This window comes from Crocuta crocuta, unplaced genomic scaffold (genome assembly GCF_008692635.1).
Source record: "Crocuta crocuta isolate KB4526 unplaced genomic scaffold, BGI_CrCroc_1.0 scaffold56, whole genome shotgun sequence".
In the NCBI taxonomy this organism is placed as follows: domain Eukaryota; kingdom Metazoa; phylum Chordata; class Mammalia; order Carnivora; family Hyaenidae; genus Crocuta; species Crocuta crocuta.
This window is the reverse complement of record NW_027531334.1, coordinates 3,636,080-3,652,556: the sequence shown is the minus strand read 5'-3', so window position 1 is coordinate 3,652,556 and position 16,477 is coordinate 3,636,080. Positions and strand designations below refer to the sequence as shown.

At 35.9% G+C, this 16,477-nt stretch overlaps 1 protein-coding gene across 1 annotated transcript in view; it reads right to left on the bottom strand.

The window, feature by feature from the left end:
• SLC9C1 (solute carrier family 9 member C1) overlaps window positions 1-16,477 on the bottom strand; it is an 82,025-nt gene that overhangs the window by 12,551 nt on the left and 52,997 nt on the right. The window contains exons 15-22 of the mRNA XM_077771814.1: window positions 15,760-15,955; window positions 14,119-14,304; window positions 12,018-12,167; window positions 9,792-9,843; window positions 8,436-8,584; window positions 2,862-2,987; window positions 1,643-1,741; window positions 956-1,129 (exon numbers count right to left, since the gene is read on the bottom strand). Coding sequence (XP_077627940.1) covers window positions 956-1,129; window positions 1,643-1,741; window positions 2,862-2,987; window positions 8,436-8,584; window positions 9,792-9,843; window positions 12,018-12,167; window positions 14,119-14,304; window positions 15,760-15,955 — 1,132 coding nt within the window. The remainder of the gene's footprint in view (window positions 1-955; window positions 1,130-1,642; window positions 1,742-2,861; window positions 2,988-8,435; window positions 8,585-9,791; window positions 9,844-12,017; window positions 12,168-14,118; window positions 14,305-15,759; window positions 15,956-16,477) is intronic.

The window sequence follows — 16,477 nt, the reverse complement described above, 5'->3', positions numbered from 1 at the left end:
ATAGGCTTTTAGTTTTTCTTCATTCAAGAAGACTTCATGGGTTGTGCCAGTACTTCTGCCGCATGATATCATGAGGTACGTGATGCCCAGTTGTTCAACTTCTAGTGATGCTACAATTGTCTTTAGGTGGTGCCAGCCTGGTCCTTTCATTATAATCTTTCTCATTAACGTTTCACTTAGTAGTTTCAGCAGCAATTGATGGCTATTGCCCAGATCCATTATTTCATTTCAGATGGCAAAATGAAGATAGAAATTCTAAGTCTCTGCTTCTATATTTGCTAGCTGGAATTCTGCATAGAAGAATATTACTTCTTTTTTTTTTTTGGTATCTTGAAAATTTTCATAGAGGAAAGGAAGGATAAATGTTTAATTCTTTCTATTTTTTTAAATAATAATCAATTTTTAGAGTAATAAGTTAACATTCTAACAACCTTATTGAAACTTAAATAAATTTTGGCATCATTATGAATTTATTGATTTTTATATATTGTGGGGTTCAGCTGCTTGCAGTCATTGTTCTTTTAGAGTTCAACTTAAGCCAGTGAGAGCCCCTGTTTTGCTAAGAGAATTTGTACTCATTGTGTCTAGGGAAACTTCCATCCACTTTGTTCAACTTCTTTATTAATAGCTATTAGTTATCTTTTTCTTACTTATCCCCCAAATTATGGTATTGATAGTTAAAATATCTCCTCTAATTTCCCCATGAGAGACCTCATTTAATCAGTTTTTCCAGTTAAATCTTTTTTCAGTATGGGGGTCAATATTTGTAAGCCATTTTGCCAGGGCATTATACTGGGTAAATATAATTTAGTAACAAGTTTTGTTCCCTTACTATTCTTATTTGTTTAAATGATCACCAGAGAGTAAACATATGCTAAATACAGAAATAACCTTAAATTTGATACTAAATACTGAATAAGATATAACAGTAAGACATAATGTGATGTTTTCTGACCTCCACTACGGTTTTGCAGGTAGCAGAACATATCATGGGTTTATTAGTTAAACAGTTTAGCTCTCCTATTATTTCCCCACTGATCACAAAGTCTGTGTAAGTTATCTGACAGTCGGTCTCCTCTGACTCCCAGAGCATTTGGTCAATTACCAAGCCAGGCTTTGATCTTTGAAGCTGTTCAGGAACAAATAAAGAGAAAAAAACATATGCCAGTTAATTACCCAAACTGTTTAAATTTTGACTTTTTCCCTTTGGTTTTAACAATTTTAATACGTACATATTGTTTTGAGGACACTTATTACTTGTACATTTTAAAGCAAATTTATTAAACTAGCAATAACTTAGAAAGAAAAGAATTCTTAGGTATTGGGATCTTTCTGATTTCTTCTACTCAGCCAAACTATACCTGCTTTAGGGTGTCTAATAAACATAAGATGAAAACAACTGATATTATAATATTTCATCATAAAGATGATCCTTTGGATGGTTTCTTATTATCTACGGGAAAGTATCACCTAAAAGGTGATAAATAATGTTAACCATTATGTTTGAATAAGAAAATTGGATGGTAGCTGTTGTCCTAAAGAAAGAACAATGCAGTTCTTAACATGGAAAACTATGAATCCTCAATTTTATAGAGTTTTTAACTAATGTTCACAAGAGCATTTATGAATAATTCTGACTTACCTTCACCATACCTGATAGTATTATATAAATTCCTTTGGGCTCATCACCTTCTTCAAATATATCATTTCCACAATCATATGTTACAACTCTGGCTCTTTCCTTAAAAATGTCACCAAATATATAACATATAAGTACTATTTTAGCAGTGGTTGGTGATGTTGAAGTTTATATTTTAATAAAATTTTTTGCATTTTAAAATATCACTCAATAAGACCTGACGTGTTGTGTTAATAATACATTTATGGGAAAAAAGGAATTATGAATATCAAAGAGAGGAAGGTGGATATTCAGAGATCTATATAGCTTTAGATGGGGTATTTGTACATGGATTAGAAAAGAAATAATCTAATGTAAGAATAAGAATGTAAGGGAAAGATAAAAATATTTCAATTGGATGGACAATAATCAGAACAGATGCAGGCTAATGTCATATGCATGTCTCATACATAGTTATGCTCTAAACGCTGATGAATAAAAAATTCATTCATTCAAAATATTTTAAGCATGTGGAAAAATATAATTGGCCCTTTGGCACCAAGTAGATACAGAAAAAGAATGTTATTAGAACAAGTTAGACCTATTTATTTGTTTATTCAAGAAATACTCTTTAAGCACCTTCTATGTAATATGCAGAGTGCTAGGGGCTGGGTATAAAAAATATGGATGAGCTAAAGAGTATAGTACAGAAGAGAGCTGTAAAGGTAATTATAATGCAATGTACTTAATGCTGTAATGAGAGTACATAATGGATACAATGCTGACACCTCTGGTCCTCCAAACTCAGAAAAGATCACAGGATGGTCTTCTATTGGTGGGATATTTGCCTCCAAAGCTTATTTTTCTGAGTATTTCGTAAGGATTTTTCCAGAGAAAAAGATTTGGGGGGGGGGTAAAAACAAAGGGCATTTCAAGAAAAGTAAATAGCGCCCCCAGAGGAATGGAATTAGAAAATTGTGTAAAAAGGGTTGGGGTGCCATGCAAGGTTCGGTATGAGGTATATGATGAATGGCCAATGGAAGATGAAAATGGAAAGGGAGGCAAGAGATAGATTGTGGATAGACTTTGCATGTCATTTAAAGGGACTTTTGGGATTTTATCCTACAGGCAATAAAGGACATTTAGAGTTTTAAGCTGGAGAGTATCATAGTCTCTTTTTTTTTTTTTAAAAATCATGTGTTGGTACATTAAAAATGGTATTACCAGGAAATAAAAATATTACCCGAATGAAGCTTATATGATCTTTTTCTTTATCTAGCCATGGAATATTGTAGAGTGCTTCTTCAACAGTAAGGGGCTTGATAACAGGTTGAAAATCAAGTGTCTCTCTTTTTTTGGCCATTATTAACTAAAACCATAAAATTTAAGAAAAAGGATGAGCGAAATCATGTTCAAAAAATGTTTAAAAAACATGGCTTTGTACTATTTCCTTTTCTTTCTCTTCTGAGATTTTTGTTCTTCTACAGAACCCTTCAACCTCTCCCCACTGATAGCATTTTTCTGGTATCATTATTCTGAAGTCATAGATTAAACACTTAAAACTAAACTTTTTTACAGAACTCTAGCAGACAAACAAAAAGTGCACAAATTACAAATGTCCACAAAAGAACACTTACAATATGAAAAGATCTGGGTAACCAGCACCAACATTTGGGGTGCTCCAGTTTTGGGCTTTTGTAATGCTGTTGTATTCACTTGTTGTACATATGTGCACATTTCTGTGGATATATGGTTCTGTAATCCAATTGCTGTGCCATATATGTCTGTTCAAATCTAGAAGATTCTGCCTATCAATTTTTCAAAGTGATCGCATTACTTTGCACTCTCACTCTGATGTTCCAGTTGTTCCACATGATTGCCTACAGTTGGTTTTGTCAGTTAAAAGCAATCAGGTATTCTAGACATGAGCCCTTTCTTGGATATATTTGTTTTGAAAATATCCCCTATCTTTTTGTGGGTTGTCTTTTAATTCTCTTATTTTCCTAATAAAGAGAACATAATTTTTTATGTTCTTTAAATCCAGTTTTCTATCCTGTTTAAGAAATCTTTGCCTATGCCAATGTCATAAAAATTATCTTATGTTACTTCTAGAAGCTTACTGTTTTACCTCTTACAGTCAGGTACAATCCATCCGAAATTGATTTTTTCTGTGTGTGATCTGAGATAAGAGTTCAGGTTCATGAGTGAAATAGGTTGAAGAACAGAAAAACACAAGAACTATTGAGAAAGTTAAAACTAAAGTGGAGAGATATGTTAATAGATTGTCAACATTACTAAGATGTCACATATCTCTAAATTGACATACGGGCTTCTTGGAATCCCACTGGGAAGTTCATTAGGCTATTTAATGGAAATTGACAAGTTTATTCTAATGTTTATTTGAAAATACAAAATGCCAAAACTAGTCAAAATAATCTTGAAGAAAAAGCAAAAGCTAGAAAATACACAAAATCAGATATGAAGATTTATTATTAAGTTTCAGTGTAAGATGGTGTGATATACATCGAGAACGATTCAATGATAGAGACATAAAACAATGACGCAAGAGTCCAGAAACCCATCAACACATACACAGTTATTTAATTCATGAAATACTCTACTGAAGTATAAAAGGGTATGATAGTCATTTCTATAAATGAGGTTGTGTCAGTTGATTACCCATATAGGAAAAAAATGTTAATTTTAACCTAGCATTGTTATGTAAGGCATTCTAGAGACCCTTCACCATAGAGAACAAACTGAGGGTTGATGGAGGGAGGTGTGCGGGGTGATGGGCTAAATGGGTGATGGGTGTTAAGGAAGGCACTTGTGTTGAGCACGGGGTGTTATATGTAAGTGAGGAATTACTAAATTCTACTCCTGAAACCAATATTACGTGATAGTTAACTAACTAGAATTTAAATAAAAATTTGAAAGAGAGAGAGAGAGAGAAGCAGAGAGAGAGAGAGAGTGCACCTGATGTGCGTCTTGAACTCAGGAGATCATGCCCTGAGCCGAAATCAAGAGTATGACATGTAACCAACTGAGCCACCCAGATGAATCCAGTCTTTTTTTAATTTATTTTAAAATATTTTATTTATTTCTGAGAGNGGGGGAGAGAGAGAGAGAAAGAGAGAGAGACCACGAGTGGGAAGAGGGACAGAAGGAGAAAGAGAATCCCAAGCAGGCTCCACACTCAGCATAGAGCCCAACACAGAACTCAATCCCATGATCCTGGGATCATGACCTGAGCTGAAATCAAGAATCAGACATTCAACCAACTACATCACCCAAGTGCCACTCTGCAGATCTTCTTTAAAAATTAGTTTACTTATTGTAGAAGTGACATAGGAGAACACTTCCAAGTAAAAGTGTCAAGAGTTATGAAGAATATACATAAAATAGCTAAGTCTCCCTCTATCCTCTCTTTTCCTTACCACTCTCTCCTCCAGGTGCAACCCATGTTAAGAGTCTCTTATATTTTTTCTAGATTTTTTTCCAAAATAGTACATACATATCTGTATATCCAGAAGTTAAAAAAAAATCTATTTTGGGGGTACCTGGCTGGGTCAGTTGGAAGAATATACAACTCTTGATATCAGGGTCATGGGTTTGAGCTCCATGTTGGGTGTGGAGACAACTAACTAACTAACTAACTAACCATAAAAAAATCTAAGTTGATCATATTATATATACTGTTTTACAAATTACTTTTTCCTACTAACAGTGTATTGTGGTACATTTTTTTCATGTCAGTACACATGGATTTTTCTTATTAATTTATATATAACATTTATTTGCATGGATATGTCACAATTTACATAATCATTCCCAATTTGATGAACATGTAGGTTGTTTCTAACATATATCTTTGTTTACTTTTAAAATATCTGAATATTTTTACATGTATAATTTTTGGTTTAAAGGGTCTATATTTTTAAAGTTTTTACTTGCTACATTGCCCTCCAGAATTGGTGCATTCATTTCTATTTCATTATGCCCTACTTAAAATTTTCTAATTTTTTTTAAACATTTCTTTGTGTGTATGTGTGTGTGTGTGTGTGAGAGAAAGAGAGAGACAGAGACAGAGACAGAGAGAGAGAGAAAGCATGAGTGGGGGAGGAGCAGTAGGCACAAAATCTGAAGCAGGCTCCAGGCTCTGAGCTGTCAGCCCAGAGCCTGGCAGAGCTGGAACTCAGAAGCCATATCACGACCCCAACTGAAGTTGGACGCTCAGCTGACTGAGCCACCCAGGTGTCCCATCATTCTGCTCCATTTAAATTTATTTTCTTATAACCTCATTAGCATTGAAAACTGACTCTACCCCCCCATTATTGCTTATTTAATGGGCAAAATGTGGTATCTATTAATAATTCAGTTTCTAGGGGCGCCTGGGTGGCTCCGTTGGCTAAGCATCCGACTTCAGCTCAGGTCATGATCTCACGGTTCCTGGGTTTGAGCCCCGCGTCGGGCTCTTGTGCTGACAGCTAGCTCAGAGCCTGGAGCCTGCTTCAGATACTGTATCTCCCTCTCTCTCTGACCCTCCCCTGCTCACACTGTCTCTCTCTCAGAAATAAATTTAAAAAAACATTACAAAATAAAATAAAAATAATTCAGTTTCCATTGGATATTCTTTCCTGCTTTGTCAAATATCAGTTGGCTGTATACTTTTGGGTCCACTTCTGAGTTCTCAATTCTGTTCCAGATGGCCAACAAACATATGAAACCATGCTCGGCATCCCTACTCATCAGGGAAATATAAATCAAAACCACACTGAGATACCACCTCACACCAGTCAGAGTGGCTAACATGAGCAAATCAGAGAACACGAGATGCTGGCGAGGATGTGGAGAAACGGGCACCCTCCTACGCTGTTGGTGGGAATGTAAACTGGTGCAGCCCCTCTGGAAAACAGTGTGGAGGTTCCTCAGGAAACTAACAATAGAACTCCCCTATGACCCAGCAATAGCACTGCTAGGAATTTACCCAAGGGATACAGAAATGCTGATGCATAGGAGCACATGGACCCCAATGTTCATAGCAGCACTCTCCACAATAGCTAAAACATGGAAAGAGCCTAAGTGTCCATCAACAGACGAATGGATCAAGAAGATGTGGTTTATCTATACCATGGAATACTACATGGCAATGAGAAACAATGAAATCTGGCCATGTGTAGCAACATGGATGGACCTTGAGGGTGTTATGCTGAGCGAAATAAGTCAGGCAGAGAAGGACAAATATCACATGTTTGCACGTATAGGAGGATTAGGAGGAACTTGACGGAGGAACAAGGGGGAGAAGAAGGGCGGAAATGGTGGGGGAAAGGGAGAGAGGCAAACCATGAGAGACTCTTGAATGCTGACAAAAACTGAGGACTGATGGATGTGGGGGGGAGGAGGGATGGGCATGGAGGAGGACACTTGTGGGGATGAGCACTGAGTGTTATGTGGAAACTAATTTGACAATAAACTATTTGTAAAAAATAAATAAATAAATAAAATGCTACTATGAAAAAAATAATTCAGTTTCTATTTCCTTAGTTATCAGAGATGTCAAATATACTTTCAAACTCATTGACAACTTTTCTTTTTGCATCTGTGAAATGCCTGTTTCATATCCTTTTCTCACTTTCTATAGGATTCCTTGTCATTGATTTGTGGGGATTTTTTAGGCATTATTGCTCTCACTACTTTGTGTGTAATTTTGTTGCAAGTATCTCCCAAACTGTGCCTTGCTTCTTAACTTGTTTGTAACATTTCAATATGTGAAATTTCAGGTTGTATGCAATATTATCTACTCATCTTTTGATTAATGGTCTCTGGGTTTTGTGACTAGTTTAATAAAGCTTTTCTTACATCAAGAATATAAAGATATTCTCTATATTTGATTATAACATTTAAATAATCTTTTATGCTTAAGTCATCATTACATCTGGAAAATATTCTTTATCTGATGGGAAGTATGGATCTAATATTACTTTCTCCATGGGAATTTGAATGTCTCAGGACTTACTGAATAATCTATTGCTTTTCCTAGTTTGCAATGTTAACTTAACATATACTAGGTCACCATATGCATTAGGGTCTGTTGCTGGGTTTAAGTCTCTTCCATTGATATATTTTTTTCTAATCCTATTCTAAGTCCACATTATTTATTATGGATTTAGAGCATGTGTTACTATCTAGTAAGGTAAACACTGCCTCACTGTTTTTTCCTCATATTTAAATTTTGTGATAAAATACATAAAATATAAAATTTACTATCTTAACTATTTTAAGTGTATAGTTCTGGTATTAAGTACACTCCTACTGTGGAACCATAGCACTATTCGTTTTCTTATACTATTCCCAATTTGGGGAATAAATTTTCTGCTTACAGGATTAATTGGGACCCTCTGTTTTTTATATGTCATGGTACCAATAAATAACTCAGAGAAAGGAAATTTAGGGAAGGATATCTATAATAGAGTTTTCTTATAAATCAGGGATTCTATGGGAAAAGCTGTTTCAGTGGCACAGATAATTCTCAGGAAAATATTGATACCCACTCTAGCCTAGTGAGGAGTTGTTTTATCATACCCTTGATTTGGGAGCAAAGCATAGAAAGAGATGGTCCCTTACTGTGGCAAGAAAGGGAAATAAAATTTGACCACTGGACCTTGGGAAGGGAATGCTTTATGGTAGGTATTTTTCTTTAGATAATTATTTTAACGTAGATATTCATATCTCAGAATGGAAAATCAAAAGTAGGTTTGGGGATCATGAATGACTATATATCAAATAAGTATATATTTTTAAAAATATGCTACCTTACCTTATTAATTTCAGAACCTTCAATTTTATGAATAATCCCTTTTGACCTAAAAACCTTAACAATTTCTCTAGCCAAATTGAGCATGACATTGATCTCCTCCTTTGTTTTCATAGTAATAGCAATTTCCGGGTGATCATACTCTAAGTAGCCTGAAAAATAACACAATATTTTCAGAAAAAATAAGAACATTCTTTACATATTTCATTTGGACAATAAGCGCAATGTTTTTGCTCTAAATCCATGAAGTACAGCCCTCAACACAGACAAATGTATCTCTCCCTGATGAGTCCTCTGTAAACAATCATAATTCACCAGTAGCTGCAGAGTTCCATTTACCATCTTCTTGTCAGCTTGTACTTATACCTGCCCGTGAGGAAGGACAGACAACCCCAGTCGGAGAATTAGCAATTATATTCATCCACCTGCTTGCAACACTGAGAGGCTCTTCTGGACTCTAGGTCTGGGGTTTACGTCCCGCTTTTCCATTCTGTTTGAATTAGGATTTTTGACTACAAACTGTGCACTTAGATATGGCTTCTGATTAAGTCCTCTCGTCCGTCCTGAGTCACTGTCCACCCAGCGTGCCTGCACGTCTAGATGACTCACCCGTCTGTGCTCTGCTGCCTGTCTTATCTGGATTCTTGAATGCCCACAGACTTTCATTCACTTAGATTCTATATTTGGACTTTTCCTTGATGATGCCTTCTTGTCTGGCTTGACGAGTATCTGCCATGCAAGATCTCTCAAGTCCGGTTCCCTTCTTAGGCTAGCTGTGCCCTTTGACTGCCCACCATCTGGTTCCAAACCCCCTTCTTCTCCTCACACATGAACACTATACTCTAGGAGTGTGTCTGTCCCACTTCCAGTATTGGCCCTGTACTAGGAGCATGATGTGACGTGACTCAGGGGAAAAGCCGTTGTCATGTTTAGGCATAGAAGCTCCCAGCAGACATATCAGAGATCTGGGAAGCTCTGTTCTGATTTCAACTTATAAAGCTAAATCCTCAGATGGCAGTTCAATGGCAAGTGGAGAGAAAAAAAGAACTTTTTTCCTTGTACTTCACAGGAAGGTATGTGTACTTTTGGCTTGGAAGAAAATAGAATTTATAAGGTGAAGAGAAATTGAAAAGTCTTGAATGAGGTACAGGGCAGGAAGAACAAGTATGGGGAGGTAATATTACACTAAACCCCTGCAGCCAAAGATATGATCATGTTGATTGCTGAACTCGCCCACTTTATTACTAGTAATGAATAGGTTTCCTAAAAGATCGGTTTTGTTATCAAAACGATTGCCTTTCAGAAGTAATGATTGTAAGAGATGCTTGTTCTTAATCTTTAGAATGAGGGGTTACCTACCTAGCTCTTTCAGAGCATGTACTGTGTTCTTCATTATCCTTCTTAATAACATCTACGAAACAAAAGAAGCATTATCCCCATTGGAAAACAAGCTGTTATAAAATGTCTTCCCATTTGCAACTGTTGGATTTTTTTTAAATGCTTGTTTATTTTTAAGAGAGAGAGAGAGACAGAATCTGAAGCAGGCTCCAGGCTCTGAGCTGTCAGCACAGAGCCTGATGTGAGGCTCAAACTCACAAACTGTGAGATCATGATCTAAACTGAAGTCGGACGCTTAACCAACTGAGCCACCCAGGTACCCCGCAACTGATGGATTTTTAACCCAACTAATAACTTTAAAGAAAAATATAATGGGGAGCTTCTTAGGGATTAGAAATGAATTTTGTGCAATAACCTTAATTTGCTCCAGGAAGAGTGGTGGAGAGAATAAAAAGTGGCATCACAAGTTGATTTTGAGAAGCCTGAAGACAAGTCAGATTTTTTTTCCTAAAAGTACCTTGCTTTAGGGTGCTATTGATTTTGAAAAACACAAGCATAATAGATACTTTTCTCTTCAACGTTATTAAAGCCTCCAAATTGGGGATACAGGGGAGACTTTCAATCTTAAGTGAGGTAAAAGGTTTGGCCAAGCTGTGTAAGAGCAGAAATAGGGACTAAAACCAGACAATATCTTAGAGATTCAGGTCCTTTTATATTTCCTACTGCATATTCTCAAATTCTAGGGCTAAATACCCTTTTTCCAGATTAGAAAAGGTAACAAAATTCAGGAAAACAGTTTTATTTATTTATGTTTATTTATTTATTTTGAGAGAGACAGAGACAGTGTGAGTGGGGAAGGGTCAGAGAGAGAGAATCCCAAGCAAGCTCTGCACTGTCAGCTCAGCACCTGACATGGGGCTCAAACCCATGAACCATGAGATCATGACCCGAGCCAAAACCAAGAGTTGGACGTTCAACCAACTGAGCCACCAAGTGCCCTCAGGAAAACAGTATTAAAGTTCCAGGTGGTAAAGAAAGAAAGAAAATATACTTTTGTGTTCAACTACATATCTTATGTTCAATTTTCTCCACTACAGAGATTTGGGGACATTACACAGAATTAAAAATTTTTTTAAAAAATATTTATTTGTTTTTGTGTGTGTGTGAGAGAGAGAGAGACAGAGCATGAGTTGAGGAGAGGCAGAGAGAGAGAGAGAAGGAGACACAGAATCTTAAGCAGGCTCCAGGCTCTGAGCTATCAGGACAGAGCTGGATGCAGGGCTAGAAACCCACAAACCGTGAGATCATGACCTGAGCCGAAGTCAGACACTTAACCCACTGAGTCACCCAGGTGCTCTGACGTTACACAGAATTTAGATGTTCCAAATTGTCTTGAGAGATAAATGTCTCACACAGTTGACAGACTTGTGAGAACGTAGTGTTAATCTGCCTCAGTCAAACAAGTAAAAAACAAAATCTAAGGGGTGTCTGCTGGTTCAGTCTGTAGTGCCTGCAACTGTTGATCTTAGAGTTGCAAGTCTGAGGCACACATTGAGTGTAGAGCTCACTAAAAAAAAAGAAGAAGAAAAAAGAAGGAAAAAAATGAAAAAAGAAAAAGAAAAAAAGAAAATTTAGAACTTAGGCCCTAGAATTCTCTTTGCTGTTTACTAGCCATGTAACTTTGAGCATAATCATTCAACCTCTCTTGGCTTTTTTTTTTCCTTAACTGTAATGAAAGAATTAGACAAAGTTTCCTTCTAGATGAACTATTACTACTTTTCCCAGTTTCCAGATTCCCATCCTTTGCTTCTATTACTATTTACTGTGGGAAAATCAGGCATGGAGACAGAAGGGGAACTTTTGGGAGCAATGAGGAGGCACTGGCTGCCCGACACCTGCCATCACGTCTCATCCTCCATTATTTCCCGTCGAGCACATCTGGAGCGGAAAGCTCCTGCAACTCCATCAGGAGGAGCTGCCCACTGCACCCACATTTCACAAGAGCTTCCACAAGATCCAAAAGGTGGATTGCAAAAGCCTCCTAACTTGCTACTGTGCCACAGACTTTTCAGTAAGGAGGCATTTGAGGAATACAAATGTAGACTAGTTTAAGTTTTTACAGAAATTACTTAGGAAGTCAGGCATCAAGGACCGCATCTACATATATAGACAGAGAACATAATGGGTGGGGGCGATTGAAGGACTGAAGGAACACACCTTTTCCTTAGTATTTAAAGCTTTTCTCACCTGTTTAACTTGCTTAGAACTTGAAATTTGATCGATTATAGTCATTATGTCTGCCTCACCTTGGACATATCCTTTTAGTATAGCATATTTAAAGGACAGCTGATGACTCATCTTTCTATCTATTATTTGCAGCAACTTGGGGGTTACGAGCTGAAAAAAGAGAGCTACTATTTACTATAAATTGTATACATTTAGTTAATTATATGTTGATTAGTCTACCTAAAGTAGATAATAATAAGAAATAACAATCTTTCAATGGTAACTATAGTAACCTGTCTAGGTTCTTAGTTATTTTATTCATGATAACTTCATAACTTCAGGACTATGGCTATTTCCTTATAACTAATAACGTTGGGCGCTTATGTGAAGTGATGACTTTACTCTTTACTTGTGTCCCTTAGGGAGAACTGGATGTTATTTTCAACTGGTTTACAGTTTTGGAAAACAATGCAATTAATCTTCTGGGCTTAAGTCAAAAATTGTCTATAAAATACTGCTACTTTTACCTGCAAGATCTCGTACTGCCCTTCTTACTAGAAGGTTTATTCAGTGGTTAGAACCCACCACCATTACGCTTCTTGTGTGACCCCACCGTTAACTTCTCATTGTTTCTTTGATGAGGGTTTACGTTTCCAGATTATCTCTTACCACTGAGCAATCCCCTTACTTCAGTAGAGTCGGCTATTTATGTTTTCCTGTCTATACTCCATACACTCCACAGTCTGCCCTCCAACCACCTGCCATTAATCCTCGAAGAGCTAGTTTATGCTCATTCTTTGAGATTCAGTTCAAGTATCACAAGTATCACCTAATAAAGGAAGTCTTTTTTTAAAAAAAATCTCATCAGCATTCTATACATACTCTGTTTTGCACTTATCCTACAATATACCATTGGAACATCTAGATGACATATCATTTCCCTTCTACAATGAGCTCTCTAGGGGTAGAGATTATAGCTAATTTGTCTTCGTGTTCCAAGGACTACCATCTGACATAAGATAAAGGTTCAGAGTTTCCTGAATATGTATACAAACTTTTCTTAGGTTGTTTACCAGTTATTTTCATTTAAGATACTTGGTAGACTCTGCATAGCCTCCAATAAGAAAGAATTAAGTAGTCACTGAATACACTTTACTCGCCTTCCTTAGGTCAAATTCCACATTAGTGTTACTTAGAGTCACATTTAATACTACAACGGGAAAAGCTACAAGTTGCATACTTTTAGACCTAGTTGATTTATTTCTCTTGGTAGCAAAATTATTTTTTTAAGCATATGTAAGAAAACTCTAAATTGAAAAATTCTAACCTACTAGTTTTATTTCTGGATGAACTATGTCTTACTTAGCTTTGTATCTCACAGTGCTTGTATATGTATGTATCTTGTTTGTGTATGAAGAGAGAGAAAGGCAGTGAGAGAGAGGGAGAGTATATCTGTATCCATATATACACTTCTTATGCTTTGTGATGAGTGAGTTTCATGTCATGGAAATAATTGTATAGAAAAAATATCATACTTATTATAGAAAAGTGTATTAGACAATCAAAGGTCATTTTGATGCTGTGATTTTATGTTACTATGAATTTATATAACACAAAATGTGTAATTTTTGGTTTCTCGATGTGTATGAATTTGTGCTATTTGCTTTGCCATGGGAAATGGTTTGCATGGTTGTTTTGTTGATTTATACCAGGTATCTATAAAAATATACATAATTTGGGGGTTAATTTATATTTACATTATTTGTATATAATATATAAATATTTATATATTTACGTAAATATATAAATATATTTATACATATAATATAATGTATAAATATATGTAAATACATATATTTACATTAATATGAAATTTTTCACGTACTTTATATTCAAGGAAAAGCTGTGATGAACATTTCTATATTTTCATAAGCTAAGTAAACTACAAATATAATTTGGATATTCCTAAAACACTGTTATAAAATTTAATTTGTGAAAGGGATATCACATTTGAAATATAAACATTCCAATAGAAAGTGGAAGCTGTAACTAGTAAATTTTAGTCCATACTTCATAAAGCAGTCATTAGAATTTGAAAATAAATGATTTAACAGTTCTTTACCTTTAAAATACGTAGTATGCGAAGAAATCGAACAATTCTAAAAAAGACTACAGCTTGAATAAAATCAAAAGTATAAGTAACGTAAGTTGTCTCAATAAGAATTATATCTATAATGCCAACTAATGTAATTGTCAACTCAAATACATTCCAGGCATGTAAAAAATATTTCTTCCTCATTGCAGCCATCTGTTGATTTAAAAAAAAACCCACATTATCTTGTTTGTTTTTGCTTTTATTGCAACATTTTCTACAATAACTGAAATATCATTAGTTAGGTCTTTTCTCTGATCTACTTTAAGATTACTTGTCTGAAATACTAGTAAGTAATCATATTAACTTGAGATTAAAATGATTGAAATATGGAAGCATCCATTCAAAGGGAGAAAATATTCAAAATTCCCTTTTTATGACAGTTCTTTCATTCATTCCTTCTTTATTTCAGAAAAATTTTATAGAAAACCTACGATAGCTAAACGAATGGGAAGTATTAAAAATGACTGTGGATCCAAGTCTGGGAAGTTGGGTTTCCAGTGGAATTTTGAAGGGAGAGTAGGTTTACAGAAGATAAATTTGTTAAGAATATGCTGTTTGAGATGTTTGTACAGTATTTGGTTGGAGAGAGTCATCAGTTGTTTATATGATCTGAGGTTCTTGATAAAATCTGAGCTGGGAACATGAATTGGGAAGTCATTGGACTATAAATGGTAGTTGCTACCAGGGAACTGAATGAGAAAGCATGGCGTGTGAAGCTATTCTTTATGTCCACATCTCCTATCTCATATTCCATATCCTTCACACAAATCTAACCCTACTCCCTCCATCTGCATGCTTCCGCTCCCATCCCTAAGCTCCAGTCCCTGGGAGTGACGTTCCGTGCGGGTGTCCTGGTGTTACTTCTAAGTTTTCCCTTATTTTTGTCCATCATGCTATGTACTCACAAAGTCAATCTCTACTTTTCGATCCATGTAACACATTACTATTATCAGTGTGTGGAGGTTCTCTTCCTCACTTTATAACTACCTTTATACTAGATTAAAAATCAAATCATGAAATGTTTTTCAAGTTTACAAGGACATCTATCACTCTACCTATTGATCTGTTTAGCTTATCTAGTATTGAAAAAAGAAAATAAATACTACTATCCTGCTAAGTTTAAGAACACTGCCAATCCCTTTGAAACTCTCTTTAACACACACCATTTTAAAATTTAATTTTGCAAATACAAAATTGATTCTTAAAGTATGGATGCTTTCTATTGCATTGCCTTAAAAATTTACTTCCTTTAACATTTTGTTTATTTTTGAGAAAGCGCGAGTGGGGGAGGGGCAGAAAAGAGGGAGACACAGAATCTGAAGCAGGCTCCAGGCTTCCAGCTGTCAGCACAGAGCCGGGTGTGGGGCTCAAACTCATGGACCATGAGATCAAGACCTGAGCCAAAGTTGGATGCTAAACCAACTGAATGACCCAGGGGCCCAAAAATTTGCCTTTAAAAATTAAGGTTCTTTGTTTGAGTAGTGAGAGAGAATTTCATATATTCGTTTAGAAAATTGTGTGTAGCTAATGTTGGAAAATGAAGTTAGGGAATCTCTCTGTGGACATATAGCCTGTTCGCTCACACACACACACACAATTTTGGATTACCTTAAGTAGGTCCTCCATGATATAAAATGTAAGAAAAAGGTAGTTGGAATATTGTAATTCATGCTCATAGATATAATTTAATTCAGGTATCCAAGAAATTGTAATCGGAAACATATTCATTAATATCACAAGATATCCAGCATACTCAAATTCATTAGTAAATACGATTTTATGGCATGCCCGAAGAAAGCAATATCTAAAAAAAAAAAAAGAGTTTTTATCTGATAAAATAATTATACTGAATTATTTTCATTATATCCTCATTTATGTTCTAATCATCTGTTGCACAGAACCCAGCTTAGTTCTGGGTAGGAGCAATCACTACCTAACACTTTCTGGCATCCCACTTCAGATATTGTCCTTTTAATTTCCTCCTCTGCTAAATGTCTTGAGGCTGATTTCCTTTCTTTTCCCCCCACCTTTCTCAACTCTCATCCACTTTTACTTTTTCTTTTTAACATTTATTTATTTTTGAGAAGCAGAGAGAACAAAGCGTGAACGGGGGAGGGGTGGAGAAAGAGGGAGACACAGAATCTAAAGCAAGTTCCAGGCTCTGAGCTGTCAGCACAGAGACCCTCATGGGGCTTGAACTCACGGACGGTGAGATCATGACCTGAGCCAAAGTTGGACACTCAATGGACTGAGCCACCCAGGTGCCCCCCACTTTTACTTTTAATAGAAATACTTTTGGTCATAAATGGGAATAATGCATACTGAA